Raw genomic sequence first — 23707 nt, 5'->3', positions numbered from 1 at the left:
TGGCAAATAGATGGGGCAACAACAGAAACAGTGACAGATTTTATTTTGGAGGCTCCAAAATGACTGCATATGGTGACTACAGCCACGAAATTAAAAGATGCTTGCTCCTTGGAAAAAAAGTTATGACCAACCTAGACAGCATATTAAAAAGCAGAGACAATTCTTTGCCAACAAAGGTCCGTCTAGTCAAAGATACGGTTTTTCCAGTAGTCATGTATGGAAGTGAGAGTTAGACTATAAAAAAAGCTGAGCGTCAAAGAATTTGATGTTTTTGAACTGTGGTGTTGGAGAAGACTCTTGAGAGTCCCTTGGACTGCAAGGAATTCCAACCAGTCCATCCTAAAGGAAATCAGTCCTGAATATTCATTGGAAGGACTGATGTTGAAGCTGGAACTCCAATACTTTGGCCACCTGATGAGAAGAACTGATTCCTTTGAAAGGACCCTGATACTGGGAAAGATTGAAGGCAGGAGGAGAAGGGGAGGACAGAGGATAAGACAGTTGCATGGTATCACCGACTCGATGGACATGAGTTAAAGTAAACTCCAGGAGTAGGTGATGTACAGGGAGGCCTGGCGTGCTGCAGTCCATGGGGTCACAAAAATTGAACATGACTGAGCGATTGAACCGAACTGAAACTGGGATCATACTTATCTACTTCAAGGTGCTACTGTGAAGATTAGACGTGTTAGTGTACATGTAAAGAATGTAGAAATCTGGCACAGAATCTTCATTAACTAAATGTCAACTATTCAATATAAATATTAATGAGTAACAAATTTATTATTAGAATCACAAATCTTGACATAAATTCCATGATTGATAATATAAAGCCAACTGATTATCCCACCCCACGTGGCACATTCCTAGCTCAGTGAATGTTGCTGGTCTCCTTGGGAGGATGGAAACAGCGTGGCCCCTCTAGTCAGAGGATCCAGCTCAGCTGCTCTGGCAGCCTCTAAAAGACTGTAATTTCCCACTGAAGCCTTCTTGCTTGCTCTCATAATGTACAGAATAAGTCACAGTCGGGTTGTGTGACAGGAGAAATTTAGATCTATTTGCTCACCTAAACAAGTATTTCCATTAACCCCTCCCAAACACTACCATCCACTCAGAGTTGCCCACCCCCACACCCCTTGATGCCTTTCTTTTGGTTAATCCTCCACTGGCCTCCACGGTTCATCTCTATGGTTCAGACACAGGCATGTTACTTAGCGGGGAGAGACTTCTTGAAGATCTCAGGGAAATAGAGTTATAGAGAAAACATATATTCAAGTACTCTTGAAGAAATTACAGATTTGTTTTCCAGTCTTACTCCTGCTGCTTGCCTCACTATTATTTGCACATGTAATCATTTTTCAACTTGTGTTTACTTTAGGATAGAGATTCGGTGATATTCACAGACTGCTTAATGGGCCAGCACTACTTTGAAGCCCTCTGAATGACATTATTTTGCAATTCAGCACTCTGCCCTTTAACCCAACAATGAGGGCCAGTGTTCTGCTAGTAAATCAGAGACGTTTAGCTTGGCTGACTTTGCTAAGAAGGCAGTTTTACCAGAAAACAGGAAAACAAAAAGCCACAAATGGGAAGAAAGAGACACGCTTCCAGAGAAAGTGGCCAGGGGGATTGCTTAATTGAGATTTTCCCCATACCACCACAGTTTTAAGACATAAAATCCAAGACCAGGCACTTCTTCTGGAGTCCTTAAGGGACTCCAACAAGGTTATAGCAAGCATCTTCTAATGGCGTTTTATTCTCAGTTGACTTAGTCCCCAAACCCATGGTTACCCTTCAGATTATCTAAGTATAAAACTAGAAAACGCATGTCAGTCAGACATGGTAGCAACCTGTAAGCCAATCAGAATGTTTGATCTATGTCCTGACAGAGAGAAACTCTCTGGCAAGAAATTTTCTACGGCTACAGTCTGAGAATTATCATTCTTCAGAATTTCTCTTTTTAATTTACTTTAAGTATCCCTACAACCAGGGCAGTGTAAAACATGGGATGAGTCAGGAGCAACGTGAGGGAAGGACAGTGGGGCTCATCACAAAAATATGTGTGTGTTTGTGCACATATAGAAACCACTAAAACATGACCTGGGAAAAGCCATTTGCTTCTTCCCTCTGCTTTACCAAACTTTATTTATCCAACAAAACAATATTACTTGTTTGTATTCCTTCTGGACACACTGTCCTGGATTTTATTTATAGCATTAGGTGCTTATCCTGAAAGCAAGATAAATTTGGAGAACACAATTTTCTAAATATATGTGACTCATAGTTTCTTTTTCAATTTGAGAGCCACCGGAAAACACAAGATAAGAAATCCTTCCCTCTACCTTACCTACCACTTCCTCCTAATATTCTGAAGTAACTCTTGGGAGGATTAAATTGACCAATGCCCTAACACCTGAATTGCACAGCAGCCAAAAAGAAACTCTATCTTGAAAACGGGGAATGTGGAGAATTTCTTATTAGTCTGCAGGACAGGTTCACCAAGACTTTTTAAATTTTTCTGAGAAAGATGCGGGAGTTGAAATTTATCTTTACTTTCATTCCAGTGGAATTATAATTATCTCACATCCAACCCTCAATGGCTCTGCTTAGAGTTGAGATGGTAAGAATGTGCCAGGCATGTGGATGGGGGTAGACAGGTCTATGGGGCCATTGCGCAATCTGTAACATTTCACAGAGTGTGGAGTGGAGCCCCATGACTGTACCAAAAAGGTGTTACTAAGAGATAAAGACAGCTAAATAGTAAAGGGCCAAATGTTGAAGGACAAATTGAGTTATACTGTATTTGGAAGACACCAGGTTATCAAAAGAAGTTCTTGATAAAGGTAATGAAATAAAAAACTAGTATTTTAGCATGCAATTAACAGAGTAGATAAGCTAGCAAGTTAGACATAGGTGACTTAGTCCTTTGGACTAAGGACTATTATTTTTAAAAAAAGACAGAGACTTCCCTGGCCATCCAGTGATTAAGACTTCACCTTCAATGCAGGGGATGCAAGTTCAATCCCTACTCAGGAAGCTAGGAAGCTTGCAGTCAAAAGACCAAAACATAAAACAGAAACAATATTGTAATACTAAATTAAGGCTTTAAAAATGGTCCACATCAAAAAAAAACTTTAAAAAAATAAAAAAGAAAGAAATGACAAGGTCAATTACCAGTAAGGGGATTGAATCAGTAATCAAAATTTTTCCAACAGACAAAAGTCTAGGACCAGATGGCTTCACCAATAAATGCTACCAAACATTTAAAGGAAAATCAATATCAATCTTTCTCAAAAAAAAAAATCTTATCCAAAAGATAGAAGAGGAAGGAACACTTCCAAACTCATTTTACAAGGCCTGCATTACCCCGATACCAAAACCAGATAAGGTTGCCACAACACAAGAAAATTACAGACCAATATCCCTGATTAATATAGATGCAAAAGTCCTCAGTAAAATGTTAGCAAGTCAAGTTCAACTGGATATTTAAAGGATCATACACCATGATATGCTCAAGTGGGACTTATGGCATAACAATTCATAGGAATATAGATCACCTTTCTCTTTTACAGAATATCACATCACACAATTGCATTGCTAATTGGATCTAGTGAGCAAGAAATAGCAACTACTCTAGATTTATTGGTAAAACCTTAACATGTTCGAGGTTGGGAAATAAATCTACCTAAACTGAGAGCATCTCCCTCAGTGACATGTCTAGGGGTCCAGTGGTATGGGACCATGTGGAGATATCCTATCTATGGGGAAGGATAAGTTATTGCATCCTGCTGCTCCCACAACCAAGAAAGGCACAATGCCTAGTAGGCCTCTCATTTCACAGCAAAAGAAGTGCTACAACAGGCTTTTGTATTTTGGAGCAAAGGCCTGCCACCCTCTGCAAATTACTCTTCTTCCAAGAAACAAATTACTCTTCTTTGCCTGTTACTGGGCCTTAGTAGAGACGGAACACTTAATTGTGGGTCACCAAGTTACTATGTGAGCTGAGCTGCACGCTGTGGACCAGGTGTTATCTGACCACCAAGCCAGAAAGTTGATGAGCACTGCAGCACCCCATCATCAAACAGCAGTGATGTATATGTGACTGGGCCTGAGCAGGCTGAAGAGCATAAGTTATGTGACAATGTGACCCAAATGCCCAGATTCCCTACTCCTGCTATCCTGCCCTCTTTTTCCCGTGTGCACCTATGACCCCATGGTGCACGATGAGCACCATGATCAGCTGACAGAGGAAGGGACAACTCAGACATGGCCCACAAATGGGTCTGCACAGTGTGCAGTCACCACTCAGGAGCAGATGGCTACGACACCACAGCCCTTCCTCTGAAAACAGCAGGAAGGGAAACCCTCCTGGTGGACAGAACTTTGAGCAGGGCACCTGGTTTCTCACTTTGCTTGGAAGGAGCAATGGTCAAGTGTGCCTTATACTCAGATTCTTAGGCTGTGTCCACATGACCAGCTGTATAGTAGAGACGGGAGCTATAGTTGTCATGAACATTTTCTCTTTGCTTTGTTATGAATTTGTGCATGTATATTAAGCAAATATAATTTTTTTTCCTTTCTCCCTTATTTCCCTATCATGCAACATACTTTATATAATGCATGTAAGTATTGTTCATTTTACATCATAGTATTTATGTTATAGGATATCGAGGAGAAAAATAAACATCTCTCAAGTTCTCTACCTCCTCTTTTGGGAAAAGGATGAGTATGTTTCCAGTTGTATGTAAGATAGTTAGGTAGAATTAAGACCTTATTATTATCTTCATTTGGAGATCAAGTATAGTTTAGAGATGTGCATGGGTGCCAAGTTAATAAGGAATGGACTTGTGATGGTTACTATTGTGTCAACTTGACTGGGCCACAAGATGCAAAATATCTAGTTAAACATTTTTTTCTGAGTGTGTCTGTGAGGGCATCTCCAGAAGAGGTTCCCATTTGAAAGTGGATAGAATGAAGCAGATTGGCCTCCTCAATGTAGATGAGGACCACCCAACCCATTGAGGGCCCAAATAGAACCCAAAAAAGCAGAGAAATGTTGAATTTTCTCTGTCTACTTGAATGCTTGATCTGAAACGTTGGTCTCTTCCTGTCGTTGGAATGAGAATTACACCATTGGCACTCCTGGGTCTCAGGCCTTCAGAGTCAAACTGAAATTTACACCAGGGGCTTTGGGGTCTCTAGCATGCAATGACAGATCATTGGACTTCTTAGCTTTCATAATCACATGAGCCAATTCCTAATAATAAAACTGTATATGTATATATTTATACATGTTTATTTGGAGAACCCTAGCAAATAAAATCTACTTAAATATACAGTGTTTATAAATACTACTTCAATAATCAAAGGGAAACTAGAGTAGCTATGTTAATACCAGACAAAGTGACTTCAAAACAAAGAATATATCAGATACAAAGAGATGTTTGATGGCAACAAATGGGTCAGTTTATCAAGAGGACAGAATAATCCTAAAAGTCTATGCACCTAACAATGGGGCTTCAAAACACATGAAGCAAAACTGATGGAATTGAAAGAAGAAATAGATAGATCCACACAATAGTTGGAGCTTTCAACACTCTCAATAACTGATAGAACAAGCAGGCTGAAGATAAATAAGGATACAGAAGACTTGAACAACACTGCCAATTTGACCTTATTGACATTATGGAACACTCGACTGAACCTCAACAGAAGGCAACTTCTTTTCAAGTGCAAATGGAGCATTCACCAAACTAGATCATATTTTGAACCATAAGACAAATCTCCATAAATTTAAAAGGATTGAAATCATTCAAAGTATGTTCTATAACCACAGTGGAATTAAACTAGAAATCAATAACAGAAAGATATTTTGAAATATCCAAAATATTTAGAAAGTTAATGCTATTTAATTAAAAAGTCAATGTTTATTAAACTTTCATATCCTTAAGATAAAATCACAATAGACATATTTCTGGGTAGATATACCCATGTGTGCATATGTGCTCAGTCGCTCAGTTGTGTCCCATTCTTTGTGATCACTTGGAAGTGAATTGTCCAAGGAGACACGTGCTGACAAAGCAAGAGATTTTATGGGGAAAGGGCACCTGGGTGGAGAGCAGGAGGGTAAGGGAACCCAGGAGAACTGCTCTGCCACCAGTTTTATGGTGATGGGATTCGTTTCCGGGTTGTCTTTAGCCAATCATCCTGACTCAGAGTCCTTCCTGGTGGTGCACGCCTTGTTCAGCCAAGATGGATGGCAGCGAGAAGGATTCTGGGAGGTGGCCGGACATGTGGTGTCTCCTTTTGACCTTTCCCGAACTCTTCCAGTTAGTGGTGGCTTACTAGTTCCAGGATGATTGGCTAAAGACAACCCAGAAACTAATTCCATCACCATAAAACCTGAGACCATGAGCCATGTGGCAGAGCAGTTCTCCTGGGTTCCCTTACCCTCGTGCTCTCCACCCGGGTGCCCTTTCCCCATAGAATCTCTTGCTTTGTCAGCACATGTGTCTCCTTGGACAATTCACTTCCAAGTGTTAGACAAGAGCCCAGTTTCAGGCCCTGGAAGGGGTCCCCCTTCCTGCAACAACCCCATGGACTGCAGCCAACCAGGCTCCTCTGTCTATGGAATTTTCCAGAAAAGCATACTGGAGGGGATTACTGTTCCCTATTTCAGGAGATCTTCCCAACCCAGGAATAGAACCTGTCTCATGCATCTCCTGCATTGGAAGGCATATTCTTTACCACTGTACCACCTGGGAAGCCAGGTATAACCGTAGACACATTCAAACACACACAGTAGATTCATGAAGCATTAGAAAAACATTTATTTCAATCCATTTTAAAAGATCAGTTTGAGGAACTCATCATATTTACACAGCTGAATCTTTTTTTTTTTTAAAGACTGATCTGGATTTAATGACAAATATTCCATATTGGTTGCTGAACACCAGAATGCTGTCCAAGGAACCATCATTTAAATAAAACAACCTGAAAATAAGGCAATTCTCACATACACAAGCACACAGCTGAATCTTTTTAAAAGAGCTATGGAAATTACTGTGTAATTTCCATTCCAGTAACCAAATCTTATCTTGACTGTTGGTTTATTTTCTTAATAAGACGAAGTATAGCAAAAATTTTAGAACTGGTTGTTGTTGTTTAGTCGTCAAGTCATGTCTGACTCTTTGCAATCCCATAGACTGTAGCCTGCCAGCTCCTCTGTTCATAGAATTTCCTAGGCAAGAATATAGGAGAGGGTTGCTGTTTCCTTCTCCAGGGGATCTTCCCAACACTGGGATTGAATCCATGTCTTCTGCATTGGCAGGTGGATTCATTACCGCTGAGCAACCAGGGAAGCCCTTGAATCAACAAGAAATGCTATTGTCATGCTATTGCTACTTATTGCAATAACTATTGCCTACATACAATATACCAAAATAGTGGTTAAGAGTGTGAGCTACTGAACAAAAGGGCTTGGATTTAAATTGTTTCCTCTAATTGTTATCTGTGTAAGTTGGGTAAATCACTTAGTTTCTCTATGCCTCCATTTCCTCATTTGTAAAATTAGACTAATAATAGTACTTATTCACAGTGCCATTAAGCTGATTAAATGAACTAATATATGTAAAGTGCTCCCAACAGGTTTAGGTTTTCGTATTAATATTGCTCCTTTCCTGCATTCAGGTTTTTAATGTTCCACAGCCCAAGACTGAGTTCCAATGTTGCTTTTCAGAAGAGATGGTATATCCCAGCCTGAGTTCAACACTGTCTTTAAAATGTGAGAGAAAAATGTCTCCAAGAATATGTGTCGGTTTCCATAAATCTGCTGTGCTCTATTTATATTATTTGCCAAGATTGCCAAAGGGCAAGCTCGTAAGATTCCTCACCAACCCACTGGAAGAAGCAACAGGTTTGACCAATAAATCACAGCAGTTTATGGTCTCTTCTATGGACTAAATGTGTCTCATCAAAACCCATATGTTGAAGCCTTAATCCCCAAGGTGATGGTATTTGGAGATGGAACCTTTGGGAGGTAATTAGGTTTAAATGAGGTCAGAAGTCATAAGGGCAGACCCCCACGAGGGGATTGGTGCCATTATAAGAAGAGGAGGAGACCAGAGCTCCCCCTCCATCGTGTGAGGACACAATAAGAAGGCAGTGGTCCGCAAACCAGGAGGAGGGCCCTCACTGGAGGCCCAGTCTGCTGGGACGTTGATCTTGGACCATCCAGCCTCCAGGACTGTTTAAACCTTCCATTCTATGGTAGTATGTTATAGCAGCCAGAACTAAGACATCTTGCTCTTTTACCCACCAAATGGGAAAAAAAGACTGTTCATCACAGATCAGAATTCCCAGTCTGCATCCCAGGGAACTGTCAGCTGCAGCCAGTTCCACTCTCAGAAGCAGGAACAACAGTCTCCTAATAAGCCAGCATCCCAAGATCAACTTTTCCAGAACTTAGGCTTTTTGTCAATAACATTTTTAAATATTCATTTATTTATTTGACTGTGTCAGGTCTTGCTTGCCACATACAAGATCTTTACTTTATCATGCGGGGTCTTTCCTTGCCACACGCTGGCTCAGTCATGGTGCAAGGGGCACGTGGCATCTTTAGTTCCCTGACCAGAGATCAAACCCGTGTTCCCAGCATTGCAAGGTGGACTCTTAACCACTGGACCACCAGAGAGGTCCTATCAATATCATTTAGATCTCAGGAATTTCTGCTTCCTCCTTAAGTCCTCTGCCTCATTCTGTACCGCCGTTCTCAAGTGCAAACATCCTCATCCTCGGTCAGTCCTCCAACAGGGGACATGATTCAAAATTTCCTAACAATATTCCAAAAGAAGAAGGGAGAGAATTAGGAGGCCCACACTTTCACAGTACAAAAAGACAAAGCATATCTACTTAAATCCAAGTATTTCAGAATACCTGCCCTGTGGGTGTCATAAGAGAACACTCTCACATAGCCCATGAACCTGCCCCTGCCTGGCCAGACCCAACTCGAACACAACAGCACGGGTTCACAGGACAGTCAAGGCACCAGCACTATATAGAAATGGATGAGTACCACTCTGGGAAGCATAAGAGCCATTTCCAGACCAGGTCTGCCAACCAGCTATGTGACAATGGAAAGTAACTGTAAAATGGCAGTGCTATTGAGCATATACAGCCAGTGTCCTGAGCCACAGGGCGCACAGAACCATATCGTCAAGTCCCTACTCTCACCAGTCCAGAGGAGACTTGGAGACAAGGTCTCTTCAAATGTGACTTCCCCTCACATCTAATGAATCTGTGCACCATGTCCTTGGTAAACAGTCAACCACTGCATTTGTAAGAGACTCGAGATACTTTGGAAAGCTTCTCATCTTCCTATCGAAGTATTTAATCCTATAGGGCCACAGTGATCCCATCAGTGAGCATGTCCAGGTTTACATCACACCTGACTTCAAGATTCACGCCCCTCCTCCTGCCCCATGGTGCTCAGCGTCTGTACAGAGAAGAGTTTCTGGACTTAGAGTTCAGTGGGAGCCCTTTATGAACTACCATGACGGTACACACTTGGGTTGCATATGGTCTAGTAATGCACCAGTCCTGGGACCTTCATGTTAATCACTTTCTCCTGAGAATGTCTGATAAAACTTTCCCTTGATGAGAAAATTCCACTCCACTATTATAGAAAAGTCCTTTGACCTGTCTGTATTCCCAGCCCACTTGGTCAGCAGATTCTTGCATCACAGACAGATTTTCAGCAGCACATCTGATTTATTCTATCAGTGCTTCTCGGTCGTGAGCATCATTGACCTGTTGTGTACCTGAGGCCCCTTCCCTGGGATCCAGTACCAGCCCCCTCTTGTAGGGATGCACAGAAATAATAGTGATAACAGAGTAATACTTAATGTTTGTCCTTTCTCAGGAAATTGTCCTCAGTCTGTAAATCAAAAAGCACTTTATTGTTCTTTCTTCTGCCCACCTTTTCACCTTCAACCCACCCTTTCTGAAACAACAGTCTTCTCATCTGGTCTCGTTAACCCTTGGCTAAAAAAGCAAATTTTTTTTTTTACGTGATTGATGTTTTGAGAATCAATCTGGAGCTTTGCATGACAGGAATAAATAAAAAGAGAAATTGCAAGTGCTTTGGTTGTCACAGCAGGGACTCCTATCATGCCATCAGCTTTCTTGTCCCCAAATGTGTGAACTGCCTGAAAGACCAAGGTAATTGAAAAGCATGCATATACCTCGGGTTTCTCAGATATTAGGAGGAAATTGCCTCCTACTGCGGTTGCTTTCTGGCTCAGTGTTCTGAAAGAGAACAGGTCATTCCGTTTCTAGCTGAAGTATTGAATCCATTTTAACTAGTCCATCAAGGAAGAAAAGTCCTGGTACGCTGGTAGGTAGCAGGATTAATGTAGTGGCTCAGTTCTGCTACTCCTGTACTAAGGATGCTCCAGTCTTTTTTTTTTTTTTTCCTCTCTCTCTCCCTCCCTTTCTCTCTCTCTTCTTTTCATTTCCCTTCTCTCCTCTTGTGTCTCCTCCTCCTATCCTACCTCAGACAAAGAAAGAGTCATAGATACACTTGAAAGCCCTAAGTATATAGGATCTTCATTTATCTTCACATTTATGATGACCACCTTCACTAGCTATTACGCCCATCTTACAAATAATCCAAATGCCTGTGGTAGGTCAGTATGTGTGTGGGTATGAGGGTGTAAGAAATATTGGTAGTACAGAAAAAAAATATAGAGCAAATGGTAAACTGTGGGGTCAGTCCAAAAATATTGATAAATATACATACCTTAACCAAAAGCAAAAATAATTAACAGTCTCTGGTGCAGCTGTTTCAGGGAACACTGAGAAAACCAGCTGCTCGGCACCTGCAGCTCTGAGCCGCTACTCACCAACAGGATGGGCTCGCAAGTCCCACGGGAAGCTGAGATTAGCCATGACCTGCCCAGCTGAGGTGTAGTGGTGGGGAGAGCTTCAATCAAATGAGCCAGTCACCTGGCTTGTTGTTAGGAAACTCAGAGTTCCAGGGGACATTTTTCAGACATCCCCCTTGCCATTCTGCATCCCCACCACACCCCACCTGAATACCAAGAGCCTTCCCTCTGTTTCAGGGGGATTACAACCATCCTGGACTGTTGCTGCTGGGAGGGAAGTTCCAAACAGAGCAGTTAGGATGGGGCTCATTAAATCTCAGGGCATTGATAAACAGCACTTCAGTTGGTCAATTGTTAGGAAATGTGTGGAGTGTCACAAGAAGACCCAGTCCAGTGCAATTAGGAGATCTTCCAAAGCAGCTTCTCTGCCCAGGTGACTCACAGGGTGCACTGAAATTGTGAGTGATGGCCGGCAGGACGTGACTGGGCTCCCACGGAGCTCTCTGCAGCTAGTTAATGCTGAGCCGATTCCCTCCTCTCCCTCTGTCCCCCAGTAGGTGCAGACAGCTTCCACTTCAGCATGCTCTGCCTTCTCCTCCAAGGCTAGATCCCAGCCCGGTGCCCCTCGCCTGGTCTGAGGCAGAGGGAGGGGCAGACAAGGGCATTCTCCCACTGCCTCTGTTTGCCTTGCATCAGTTTTCATGACACAAACAATCCTTCCAGCTTCCCTAAAGCCTTCGCCTTAGATGTTCAGGAACTCATTTTGGAAATCTCAAAAGATTTTTAATGCTGTAAATTACTTTCTTCCTGTAACCCTGCTGCCATGATCCTAATTCTCTCATAGACAATTGTGAGTGTCTCTGTCCAACTAGAGAGAAAACCAAGGATAAGGATGTTCAGAAAAGGAAAAAAAAAAAAAAAAACATGAAATTTAGTATTTCAAGACAGCATCTCTGTCCAATCTCATTCACTGGTCCCTGTTTAGCCACCAGTTATTCATTCATCCAGGATAGACCTGGAGGATATTATGCTAAATGAAATAAGCCAGACACAAAAAGATAAATACAGCATGACCTCACTTATACAAGGTATCTAAAACAGTCAAACTCATGGAAACAGAGAGTAGAATGGTGGTTGCCTAGGGATGGGGGCAGGGAAAATGGGGAGGTGATGGTCAAAGTATATCGAGTTTCAGTTATACAAGATAAATGAGTTCTAGAGACTTCCTATACAACACAGTGCCTATAGCTAAAAATGTTGTAATGTATATTTAAAGTTTTCTAAGAGGAAAGATCTTATGTTAAGTGTTCTTTCTGTTCTTATCATGATAATAATAATAATTACAATGGGGGTGGGAGGGAACTTTGGGAAGTGATAGATATGTTTATGGTCTTGATGGTGGTGATGTTTTCACACATGTACGCATGCGTGAGTGCTAAGTCACTTCAGTCATGTCTGACTGGACTGCAACCCACCAGGCTCCTCTGTCCATGGGAATTCTCCAGGCAAGAATACTGGAGTGGGTTGCCATGCCCTCCTCCAGGGGATCTTCCTTACCCAGGGATCGAACCCACATCTCTTATGTCTCCTGCATTGGCAGGCGGGCTTTTTACCACTAGCACTACCTGGGAAGTTTCTCACAGATGTATACTTATCCCCAAACTCATGTACAGCTCTTTACATGTCAATCATACCTCAATAAAGTAATTTAAAATGTTTTAAATATAAAAAAGAGCACATTAGCCATTCTTCATGGCAAGATTCTTTAAAATTAAACATAACACAGATTTTTTTAAAATTCCAAAGAATGGTATCTTTAATGAGTTTTTAAATCATTGTCATTTAAAGTTTTATTAAAATGTATCAGAAAATACAGATATTATTTGTATATAAACGCATATTTTAAATCCCATTGAAGCACACTCATTTAACCTTCTACAACTGCTATTTTGTTTTGATGAAAGATGAATAGGGGATAAATAGAAAGCCAATGCTTCAAACGGATCTATCTGTAGAGTGCCCGGAAAAATCTAGGTGTGTATCCATATTAAAGAACACTCTTCACCCAAATATGCAATCACTCAATAGCTCAAGCATAAATGATGTTTCCTACCAAAAAAAGAGAGAGAGAGAGGAGGAAGGCAAATTGCAGATCTTGAATTTGGCACATCCTAAAGAAAAGCTCCAGAGAGAAGCCTGAATCATATTTGCTCTCAGACAAGAAGGTAGAAGGCACTCCTGTGGCCATCACGTAATGAATCCCACTTTGATGATGGGTGATTCAACTTCCTGATAAGATTAGGGATCTCCAGGTGTCCTGCCTGGATCAACGGGGTGAAGCCTGGGATTACCATTTGGGATAGAATAATTGTATCCATCTTCCTCCACTCCAGGTCCCCTTTGTATTCGGTTTCACTGAGTGAAGCCAGGCTCTCTAATCTTTCTGTTTTCCTAATCAATTTGTAGAATGTATTCTGGCTCATAAGCGGAGTCAATCATACTTAAAAGAATCATAGAGCATTGAAATTTCTCTAGCCTAACCCTCTAATTTTCAGATTTAAAAAAAAAAAGGCAAGGTCCAGAGAAGTACAAAACATCTGCAAAGGTTCATCAATATCCTTCAGACTGACATTTTTTAGAAAGAGAAAGAAAGATCTGAATTCAGGTTTGGGAGGACAAAGGGCTGTGGGATTGTGCAGGGGTACGAGTTGGGGGGAGGGGACACGGAGCGGGAGGAGAAGGAATGGGCCTGCGTGCTGGGAAGCCGTCTGCAGCGCGGCTGGGCAGAGCTTTAGTTCAGCCACAGCGCCTGCGGGACGCCGAGCCGGCCCTCGGGCGCCCGGAACTACGCGGCCCCGGCGGCGCAGTGCCGGATGCTGGTGACGGAGATGCTCAGTCCCCTGCACCTCAGGACGCCGGCCTCGCACTCCGTCATCGTCTGCTCCCTGCCGTTCACCTCCACGCAGACGCTAAATCCTGCTTCCTCGCACTCCGAGGCGGCTCTGCAGACACATTCGCTGCCCTCCGCTGGAAAAAGAAGCGAGAGAGGCTTGATGGCGCCTGGTGGAGGTGGGGGAGGCCAGGCGCATCCCCTCTAAAGTTATGCAAGTGGTGACTGGCGAGCTACGGGTCACCCACTCCCTGCCCCGCCCCTGGTGGCTCTGACGGTAAAGAATCTGCCTGTAATGCAGGAGACCCGGGTTCAATCCCTGGGTCAGGAAGATCCCCTGGAGCAGGGAATGGCAACCTGCTCCAGTATGCAGGACCGGGCAAGGGAGGCATTTTGCTCCTGAGTAAGCAGGTTCTGAGGCTGGTGCCAGGCTTCCTGTCGACTGGACGCCCGTGGGGCGGTTCTCTCCTTCAGGCGCTGCCCAGGGGGGCCCCAAACATGATGTGACCCCTCAACACCCAGACCGAAGGCGGAAACCTCAGCAAAGAGCTAGGCGGCAAGCCTCAAACAGAGGGAGACAAAGAAAAGGAGAATTAACTTGTTTTGAGAGAGAGGCCCTGAAACCCGAAAGGCCGTATACCCCATAAAGACCAAACAGAAACGAGTGGGAAGGAAAGTGGTGTGGGCGCTGAAGGGGCGAGGCTGGAATACACCGGCCAGGCATCCCCTGGAGGATAAACCAGGTTGGCCAGCAGACTGTGGTGACTGCCAAACCGAAAGTGATGCAGACAGGCCGTAGAGTTGTATGTGTCACCGTCTCTGCTGCAAACGGGACAGGGGTGAGGGGAAAGATGCCCGGGGGTGCCAGCCGGGAGCGGGGGGCCCTGAGGAGCTGGTAGAGACCTTACAGATCCAGAAAGCACCATCAGGCTCCCAGATTTATAGATGGGGAAACTGAGGACCTGACCTGGCTTGGGCAACTCAGTTCTTCCCCCTCAGAGGTGGGACCCCTGGTGGTGGTTGTCAAGATCACTGTTAAGTGCTACCAGAACACCAGGACAGGAGACCAGCAAGTAGTACCTCTTTTTCCATCACATCCTTCTGATTGCTTCTAGAAGAAAGTGTCAGCCTGGCACTGGTGTGCTTCCAACATGCCCCTTTGTTGTTGCTAGCTTGCTAGGTCGTGTCTGACTCTTTGCAACCCCATGGACCGTAGCCCGCCAGGGTCCTCTGTCCATGGGATTCTCCATGCAAGTATACTGAAGTGGGTTGCCATGCCCTCCTCCAGGGGATCTTCCCAACTCAGGGATCGAACCCTTGTCTCTTGCATTGCAGGCAGATTCTTTACCACTGAGCCACCTGGGAACACATTTTTATGGTTATCTAATATTTATGGTAAGTGATATTTCCTATTAAAGATGTGCTATTGTTTCCTCTCTTAAAAACTATTTTTATGTGAGTCTGTTTCTTTTTTTAATGAGTATATAATGTGGATAATACAAGGACAGAGCAAAAATCATGAGGGTGGAATGTGATCTTTGGGAGGACATTCAGACTAGCAGGGCTTCCCTGGTGGTTCAGACTAGCAATTCCACCCACAATGCAGGCAACCTGGGTTCAATCCCTGGGTCAGGAAGATCACCTGTAGAAGGAAATGGCAACCCACTCCAGCATTCTTGCCTGGAGAATTCCATGGACAGGGGAACCTGGCAGGCTACCATCCATAGGGTCTCAAAGAGTCGGACACGATTGAGTGACCCAACAATTTCAGACTACCAGGAAGGATTCTTCACCCACCACTCCCCCTCCCCTGGGAAGGCAGCGGGGGAGGATCGTGGGGGTAGCAGGAGACTGGGGTTCGATCCCTGGGTCAGGAAGATCCCCTGCAGAAGGGAATGGCTACCCGCTCAAGTATACAGGACCAGGCAAAGGAGGCATTTCGCTCCAAAGTAAGCAGGTTCTAAGCCTGATGCCAGGCTTCACACTCAGACCAGTCTGAGTCTTTGACATACTTAGGGATGTGCTTTCATCTGCTGCTAAAATAGCAAACTACATTTTTTTAAACTTCACTCCTACTACTGAAGTACTTTATAATAACAAATATGAAATGTCCCTTACCATCACATTTTTCCCATAGTGGACACACACCGCAAGCTTTTTTAGCTGAGGCCGGCAGAATGCAGCTCTCCCTACCAGCCACAGTGTAATTTCTACCCTGGCACCGGAGAACATGCATCTTGCAAATGGTCAGAGGCAGTATCCTTTTGCTTCTCTCATCTCGAGCACATACATCCAAGGAGGACCTGAAATAAAATTTTTAAATTACTTCCTTGACAAAATTTTCTTTCCTCAAAGCTGAGAATGAGAAGTGAAAGGTGAGGCTGTGGGCTCAGTGCCTCAGATGTTGTCTCCCACAGCCAAATGAGGGGACAGAAACTCAAATTCCCCACATTGCTAGGGCCCAATCCCCTCCAGTCTTCAAAATGAACATATTTTGCTCTTTATTTGCTCACAAGTTTTATAATCTGAGATATCTGGTGTCGATCTAGTTTCATTTAGAACGGATCAGATACAGCAAATTAAAAGAGAAGGCAATGGTCTGTTAGCAACAGCTGGAAGATTGATGACAAAGGACGAGACAGAAAGTTAGCAAAGATCACCGGAGGAGGGCATGACAACCCACTCCAGTATTCTTGCCTGGAGAATGCTATAGGCAGAGAAACTTGGCAGGCTACAGTCCATAGAGTCGCTAAGAGTCAGACACAACTGAAGCGGCTTAGCACACACGCACGGACTCAAAGGGACCGAAGTCAAATGTGTATATATATGACCATGTATACCTCTGGCTGATTCATGTTGAGGTTTGACAGAAAACAACTAAATTCTGTAAAGCAATTATCCTTCAATTAAAAAAATAAATAAATTTTGAAAAAATGGAACCACTAACTGCAGAAGAAAGCAGCTCCTCCCAGCCCAGCAGCCCTTAGAGTTCACGCCCACATGATAGCATTATCCCCAGCCGATGACTGAATTCTCAAGGGAAGATGAACTCTATTTTTCAATGCTATTTTTAGAGTATCTATGTTTACAAAATAGTTTAGAAATATTTCCTTGAAATGTGTTACTTTTTTTTTCTTATTCATTGGTGCTAAAATAGTGCCAGTATTTGAAATGTCACTAATAAAAACAACCACATATCTGAATACTGATGGCTAAGGATGCCATTACTGTAGTGAAACCTTAGACAACAAAAGGCATTTTTGAATAACAGACAGAATCTATGTTTACTTACATATATTTAGCTCTAATGTTTTCTTCTCTAACCAAGAGCTAAATTTGTTTGGACAAAGAAATACAAAAATACATAACAGAAACAAGTCCTTGTATCTTTTTTTTTTTAACCTGTCTATTTAAACTTTAAATAGAAGGGCTCAGAACAGCTTAAAGGGCAAAGACCTTACAAGCTACCTCCCTTGTTATCCGTGTCCATTCAGTCGCTCAGTTGTGTCTGACTCTTTGCAGAGGAGCCCAGAGGACAGGCTTGTCTTTCCGTGGAATTTTCCAGGCAAGAATACTTGAGCAGATTGCCATTTCCTACTCCAGGGGATCTTCCCCACCCAGGGATCAAATCCATGTCTCTTGCATCTTCTGCATTGACAGGTGGATTCTTTACCACTTGGGCCATCTGGGAAGCCCATATCTGACATTAAAACTCTTACCATGTATATAAACAACAGGCTGCAGATACACTCAATGAAGCAAAGAAGTTGAAAAGAAAATGAAGGTGAATCAAAGTAAACAATGATTAATAGAGAATAACAGCACAGTCAGAAGATTCTGGGCTGACCCTTTTTTGTGTGTTTGTCTGCTTTTTCTCCTTTTTCTTTTTTTGCCATTTCCATTTATGTTATTCAGCTGTATATTCTCCTTCATACAAGAAGCTACTTCTTATAGGATACCCCTTAGTCATTACTACCCAATGTAGGTGTTCAAGGAGTTAGACATGTGTCTTGATGACCATACTAACTGAAAGCCAATCAATTGGCCAATAAATTTGTGTTTTCATTCTTAACCTTGGAGATTAAGAGATTTTTATTCCTAACCTTAGAAACTAAGTCCTGGAGACTGGATGTTGCCCATTTGCCTCTCCAGATTCACCCTCCTCTCTTCTCCACCCTGCCTGGGAATCTGAAGTGTATGAACCACACCAATAGACTTCCTTGTCCTCTAGCTTCAGGGGTGTTTGATCATTGTGGGGTTCTGGCAGAAAAGGAGGGAGGAAAGAGTACAGTTGGGGTGTTTATCCCCCTGGCTCACTCCTAGGCATCTCTGAAGCCCCTAAAATGAGAGACTGAATTCCTCCTCAACTAACCCTCTGTCAGCAGGTTTTCATAAATGCTCCTCTCTCACAACTTCTGACTTAGGCATGGAAAAAAATGTAAACCAGTTCAGAAATACCGAACTGAACCAGTTCAGTTCAGCTTCTACTCGTTCAGGAATACTGTGCTGTGGTGAACAGTTTTCTTCCCTAGACCCATTTCGGTAAATAGTCCCACCAATAAACCTCCTCTTGTCCTAATTTAATCATGCCATCTGTGTCCAACATGTAGTAATTACTTCAGCTATATTTCTACAATGGAGTGATTTCAAGTGGGATGGTGTTCTTGGAATGCAAATCTAGAAACATATTTCAAGAATTAGAAAAGCAGCTGCTTTCTTCTCTGTTGGTATTGCTTTAAGAGTGTATGTCTCTGGGGCTTCCCTGGTAGCTCAATGGTAAAGAATCAGCCTGCCAATGCAAGAGAGACAGGTTCAGTCTCCAATCCAGGAAGGTCCCACATGCTACACATAACTAAGTCCATGCATCACAACTATTGAGCTTGTGCTCTAGAACCTGGGAGCCGAAACTGCTGAGCCTGCATGCCCTAAAGGTCATGCTCTGCAACAAGAGACGCCATGGCAAAAAGAAACGCGTACACCGCAACTAGAGAGGAGCCCCGCTTGCAGCAAGGAAGACCCAGCACAGCCAAAAATAAATAAGTAAAATGATTTAAAAAAAAAAAAAAAAGTTTATGTCTCAAGGGAATTTCAGCCCTAATCTCCTCAAACTCTAAATCCTCAGGTGAGGGTTTTGTCATTTTGTCCCATTTTATACAGAAAACAAGCAGCCTCAAGCAATCCTTCAGCCTTTCTCACCAGCCAGACTAGAACGCTGCCTGACACCACCGATGGTCAGCCCTGGTGATCCAGGCAAAACCAAGCGGCAAATGGACTGGATTGAAATGCAAAGGGCCTTGATCCTTGGTCAGTAACACCTTTGGTCCAACAGAGACTAGCATCTAAGAAATCATTCAATCTATTTTCAATAAAATAAAGCAGAGAAGAAAACAGAGCTTACCCACATTCATAGGGCATTTTACAAACACATCTTGAATTCTGCAGTTTCTCCCAGGGCTGACATTCAGGCACTTTTGGTGCCAAAGGCGCTTCTAAAAGAAAAGAATAATGGAGATGTGACCATTAGGAGAAGAGCTTCTTTGTAGTAAACAAGGATTATTTCAATTGTTGAACCAGGCAACAAATTCTTATAATCAATAAATTAATAAAGTTATAAAGCATTTTACAAGAGATACAGCGACACAGACCCAACAAAAAACATCTTTGGTCATAATAGCCACAATTTCTTGAGCACTGAGTGTTGGTCCTGCCCTTTTTATATGATATTAATTCTCCTTAATAAATTGCCATTTAAGAGAGATGAGGAAATAAAGAGTCAGAAAAGTTAAGAAATTCCTGCTAGTTAACAAATTGGCCAAGCCAGGATTTAAGTCCATGTTTGTCTCTAGTCCCATGGTATAGGCTCCCTTTCTTCAAAAAGCTGGAGTTTAAAATATCATATTAAGAGTGTAGCACTGAAACATAAACATTACATATGTAAAACAGATAGCTAGTGGGAATTTGCCATATAATGAAGGTAGCTCAACCCGGTGCTCTGTGACAATCCAGAGGTATGGGATGGTGTGGTGAGTGGGAAGGAAGTTCAAAGGGAGGGGACATATACATACTTAACGGCTGATTCACATTTTTTGTATGGCAAAAACCAATACATTGTAAAGCAATTATCCTCCAATTAAAAATTTTAAAAAGGAAGGTGGGGTTTAAAATCCATGTGTTTATTTGGGTATGTTTTGCCTACTGTGCCTATCACAAGACAAAAAGCAGACTATAACCTGACCTATACAAGAAGAACTCTCAGTATCTCAAGGATGACTATAATAATCTCTTACATGTAAATGTCCAAGTGGTCTCCCCCCAACAGTGAGTAAATGTCTGGAGGTATTCACATCGATAAAATCCTTTCCTTCATGTTTTCTACAAACTGATAGAAAGTCAATTACCATTCCAGTTTTGTCAGGGAAACACCTTGGTCCAACTTGCAAGAGCTTAATTTGCCATGGCCACAGCTAGGCCTGACTACAAAGTGGACAGTGTACATCACCTTGCCATTTCCACCTCCTGGCAGCTCCATTACAATGGAATTCTGTGGCATATACTTTTTCATCATCAAACTGGTTACCTGTTAGATATACCTATAAAGGTCATTTGTCTGAAGGTCATGTTTTTATGGATGCACAAACTGTAGAATGCTTCCTTACTTTTGGAAAACTTAGGAGCTTTAGACATGACAGGAAAATCTCATGAACAAGGAAATCATAAACTTATAAAAATGGTAGCAAGGTGAAGTATGTCTGTCATGTCCAGCGTTGTCTGTAGCAAGTATTTATTCTTTAAGCATTTTTCTTTAAGATGGTATTATCTTAAATGCGATGCAGTATCCTGAGTTGGATCCCAGGCCATGAAAATGACATCCGTGGAAAAACGTGATGAATGAAGAGTCTGTAGTTTAGTTGACAGTGTTGTACTAATTAATATTAATGCCTTGGTTTTGACCAACTAAATTATGTCAAGGTATGTGAGATGTTAATAGTATGGGAAGATGGGTAAAGGGTATATGGAAACTATACTTGCAACTTTTCTGAAATCTTAAATGGATTCCAAAATAAAACACTTTAATGGTATTAGTTAGATCAATGCTTCTCAACCAGGGACAGTTTTGCTCCCTAGGGGACATTGGGCAATGTCAAGGGACATTTTCAGTTGTCACCCCTGTGAGATAGCAGAGACCAGGGATTCTGCCAAACATGTTACAATACATAGGACAGGGACAGGCTCCCACAACAAAGAATTATCAGGTCCCAAAATTCCAATGGTGTCGGGGTTGAGAAAGTCTGATCTAAATGTACCCAAGCTGAAGTTCAATGATTAAGCTGTGTAAATGAATTCTGCATTATTATTAGCAGCTTTTTTGCCAATCATTCTTAAGGATGGAATTTTAGATTTTACATATTTTCTAAAAGTTCTCGTAACTGATTTGTGAAAAATCGCTTGTGAAATTACCTAGACAAGAGACTTGCATGTAGAAAGAACATGGCTTTGTCATCTTCATACTTAATTAACCAAGTAAACCCACTCTTAGGGCCCACCTACAGAATGTACCTTCACTATTTTAAAATCAAATATCTTCACATCGAGGGTAAATACCACTGGGGGTGGAGATAAATGAGAGACAAGTGTTTAATGGGTAGAGTTTCAGTTTGGGAAGATGGAATGTTGGATGACAGTGATGGTTGAACAATAATGGGAATGTATTTAATGCTACTGAATTGCACATTTTTAAATGGTTAAAATGGTAAATGTTGTGTGTATTTTACTACAATTAAAAAAAAAAGATTACTTAGACAGCAGGTATTTTAAAATTCTGGAGGCTAACAAACCTGGCCTTTTTTTGTTTGTTATAGGCTTATTTTAAGGGTAGTTATTATTGTTATTCACATCTTTCAAAAAATACACAGGTTTGGAAAACATCCTTAATTAAAGCCTTAATAGAATTTGCTGAGGGGGAGAAAATTCATACCAAATTGTGCTATAAAGTGACTGAAAAAGACATTTCAGAAAAAAAAAAAGTATATAATCTCATTTAGAGGAAAAGAGAAACCTCATCAACTGTACATTGTTCTCTTTAATTTTAGCAATATTGGTACAGGTCCCTTACTTTATCCCAAATAAATCAGAGTTATGCTTCAGTGCGTGTGGCAAACAAAGCTGTCATCTCTGCTGGGTCCTCTGACAGCCACGGAGCTCGTGGGATGGGCATGGAGGCCCTTCCACTGAACATGCTGCCCTCCTATTGTCCTCTGCGGTCTATTTAATATCACAGCCCAGGTCTCCCATCAGCCGTAGAACCCTCCAGGCAACCTACTCTCTTTTCAGTTGTGCATATCTAATCTACCCAATATCATTACTCATGGAATCAACTACTTCATCTTCACCATAGATGACAAACTTCAACCTGAAAATTGCTCAGTCGTGTCTGACTCTTTGCAACCCCATGGACTGTAGCCCACCAGGCTCCTCTGCCCATGGTATTCTCCAAGCAAGAAGATTGGAGTGAGTTGCCATTCCCTTCTCCATGGGATTTTCCCAATCCAGGGGTTGAACAGGCCTCTGCATTGCCAGGCGGACTCTTTATCATCTGAGTCACCACGGAATATTATTATTACTTACCGAATCAACTATTTCATCTTTGCCATAGAAGACAAACTTCAACATCGAATTAAAAATCATGTACTCATGTACAGCAAAAACCAATACAACATTGTAAAGCAATTATCCTCCAATTAAAAAAAAAATTTTAAATCACATACTCAAGAAATAATATCATATAAAATAAATTGCAAGTATGATTTCTTCCTTGTTTTTAACTGTTGCAAGCTTAGTATTTTCCATTTATTAAAGTGAAAGTCACTCAATTGTGTCCAACTCTTTGTGACTCCATACAGTCCATGGAATTCTCCAGGCCAGAATACTGGAGTGGGTAGCAGTTCCCTTCTCCAGGGATCTTCCCAACCTAGAGATTGAACCCAGGTCTCCCACATTGCAAGCAGATTATTTACCAGCTGAGCTACCAGGGAAGTCCATTTATTAGAAAATGTAAACAAAAAAGAAAGAAGAGTTTATTTTGAAAACAAATCCAACCCATCTTAAGTATCTCTGAAAAGAAATAGTTTGGACCATTTTATATAAGTGGATTTATTTACAAAACAGAAATGGAATCACGGATGTGGAAAACAAACCATTGGTACCAGAAGGTAAGAGGGGAAGAGTTAAACTGGGAGGCTGGGATGGACGTATACACATTATGATATATAAAATAGGTACTAATAAGGACTTTCTGTATAGTACAGAAACTCCACTCAATACTCTATAAAGGCCTACATGGGCAAAGAATCTAAAAAAGGGTGGATACATGTATATGTATATTCATTTTGTTGTACACCTAACACAACATTATAAATCAACTATACTCCAATAAAAATTAAAAATATTTTAAAAGGCCATTTTAATTTGCCACGTTTTCAAAATATTGGCTATCTGGATTTCTACTATTAAGAATAATTTCACAAACCACAATACTTTTCCTTTCATAACTTCTGCTTTGCAGGCTTAAATGTAAATGCTTTTAAATATTCAATTTCAATAACACTAATAAACTGTAAGAGCCCAAAAATGAAATAGGCAGAATTTTACATAAATTGTGGTCTCAACTCTGTATTTCATAAAAGTACATTTTTAAAAAGCCAGGAGGAAGCCAGATATCAGCTTTTAGAAATTCTTTGTTTTCTTGGTATCCTACAAATATAAAGCTGATCATGGATATGAAGGATTTAAGTTAAAATTTGAGAATCACCTGGGCTATTCTTGCCTTTCTTTGAATTCTGTGAGTCTATGTGTTATGTGCAAAAAAGTCTAGTTGCCCAGTCTAGACCTCATTCTCATAGTGGGATCGGGATGAAGGGAATGATTCCATTGCAGC

The 23707-nt window shown here is 41.8% G+C and overlaps 1 protein-coding gene across 1 annotated transcript in view; it reads right to left on the bottom strand.

The window, feature by feature from the left end:
- Nucleotides 1–12667: 12667 nt before the first annotated feature.
- C7 (complement C7) overlaps nt 12668–23707 on the bottom strand; it is a 55312-nt gene continuing 44272 nt past the window's right edge. Inside the window, exons 16-18 of the mRNA XM_065905224.1 lie at nt 19172–19262; nt 15892–16076; nt 12668–13910 (exon numbers count right to left, since the gene is read on the bottom strand). Coding sequence (XP_065761296.1) covers nt 13729–13910; nt 15892–16076; nt 19172–19262 — 458 coding nt within the window. The 3' untranslated portion in view covers nt 12668–13728. The remainder of the gene's footprint in view (nt 13911–15891; nt 16077–19171; nt 19263–23707) is intronic.

The sequence above is a fragment of the Muntiacus reevesi genome, chromosome 14 (genome assembly GCF_963930625.1).
Source record: "Muntiacus reevesi chromosome 14, mMunRee1.1, whole genome shotgun sequence".
Lineage (NCBI taxonomy): Eukaryota > Metazoa > Chordata > Mammalia > Artiodactyla > Cervidae > Muntiacus > Muntiacus reevesi.
This window is presented reverse-complemented; position numbering and strand designations above follow the sequence as displayed.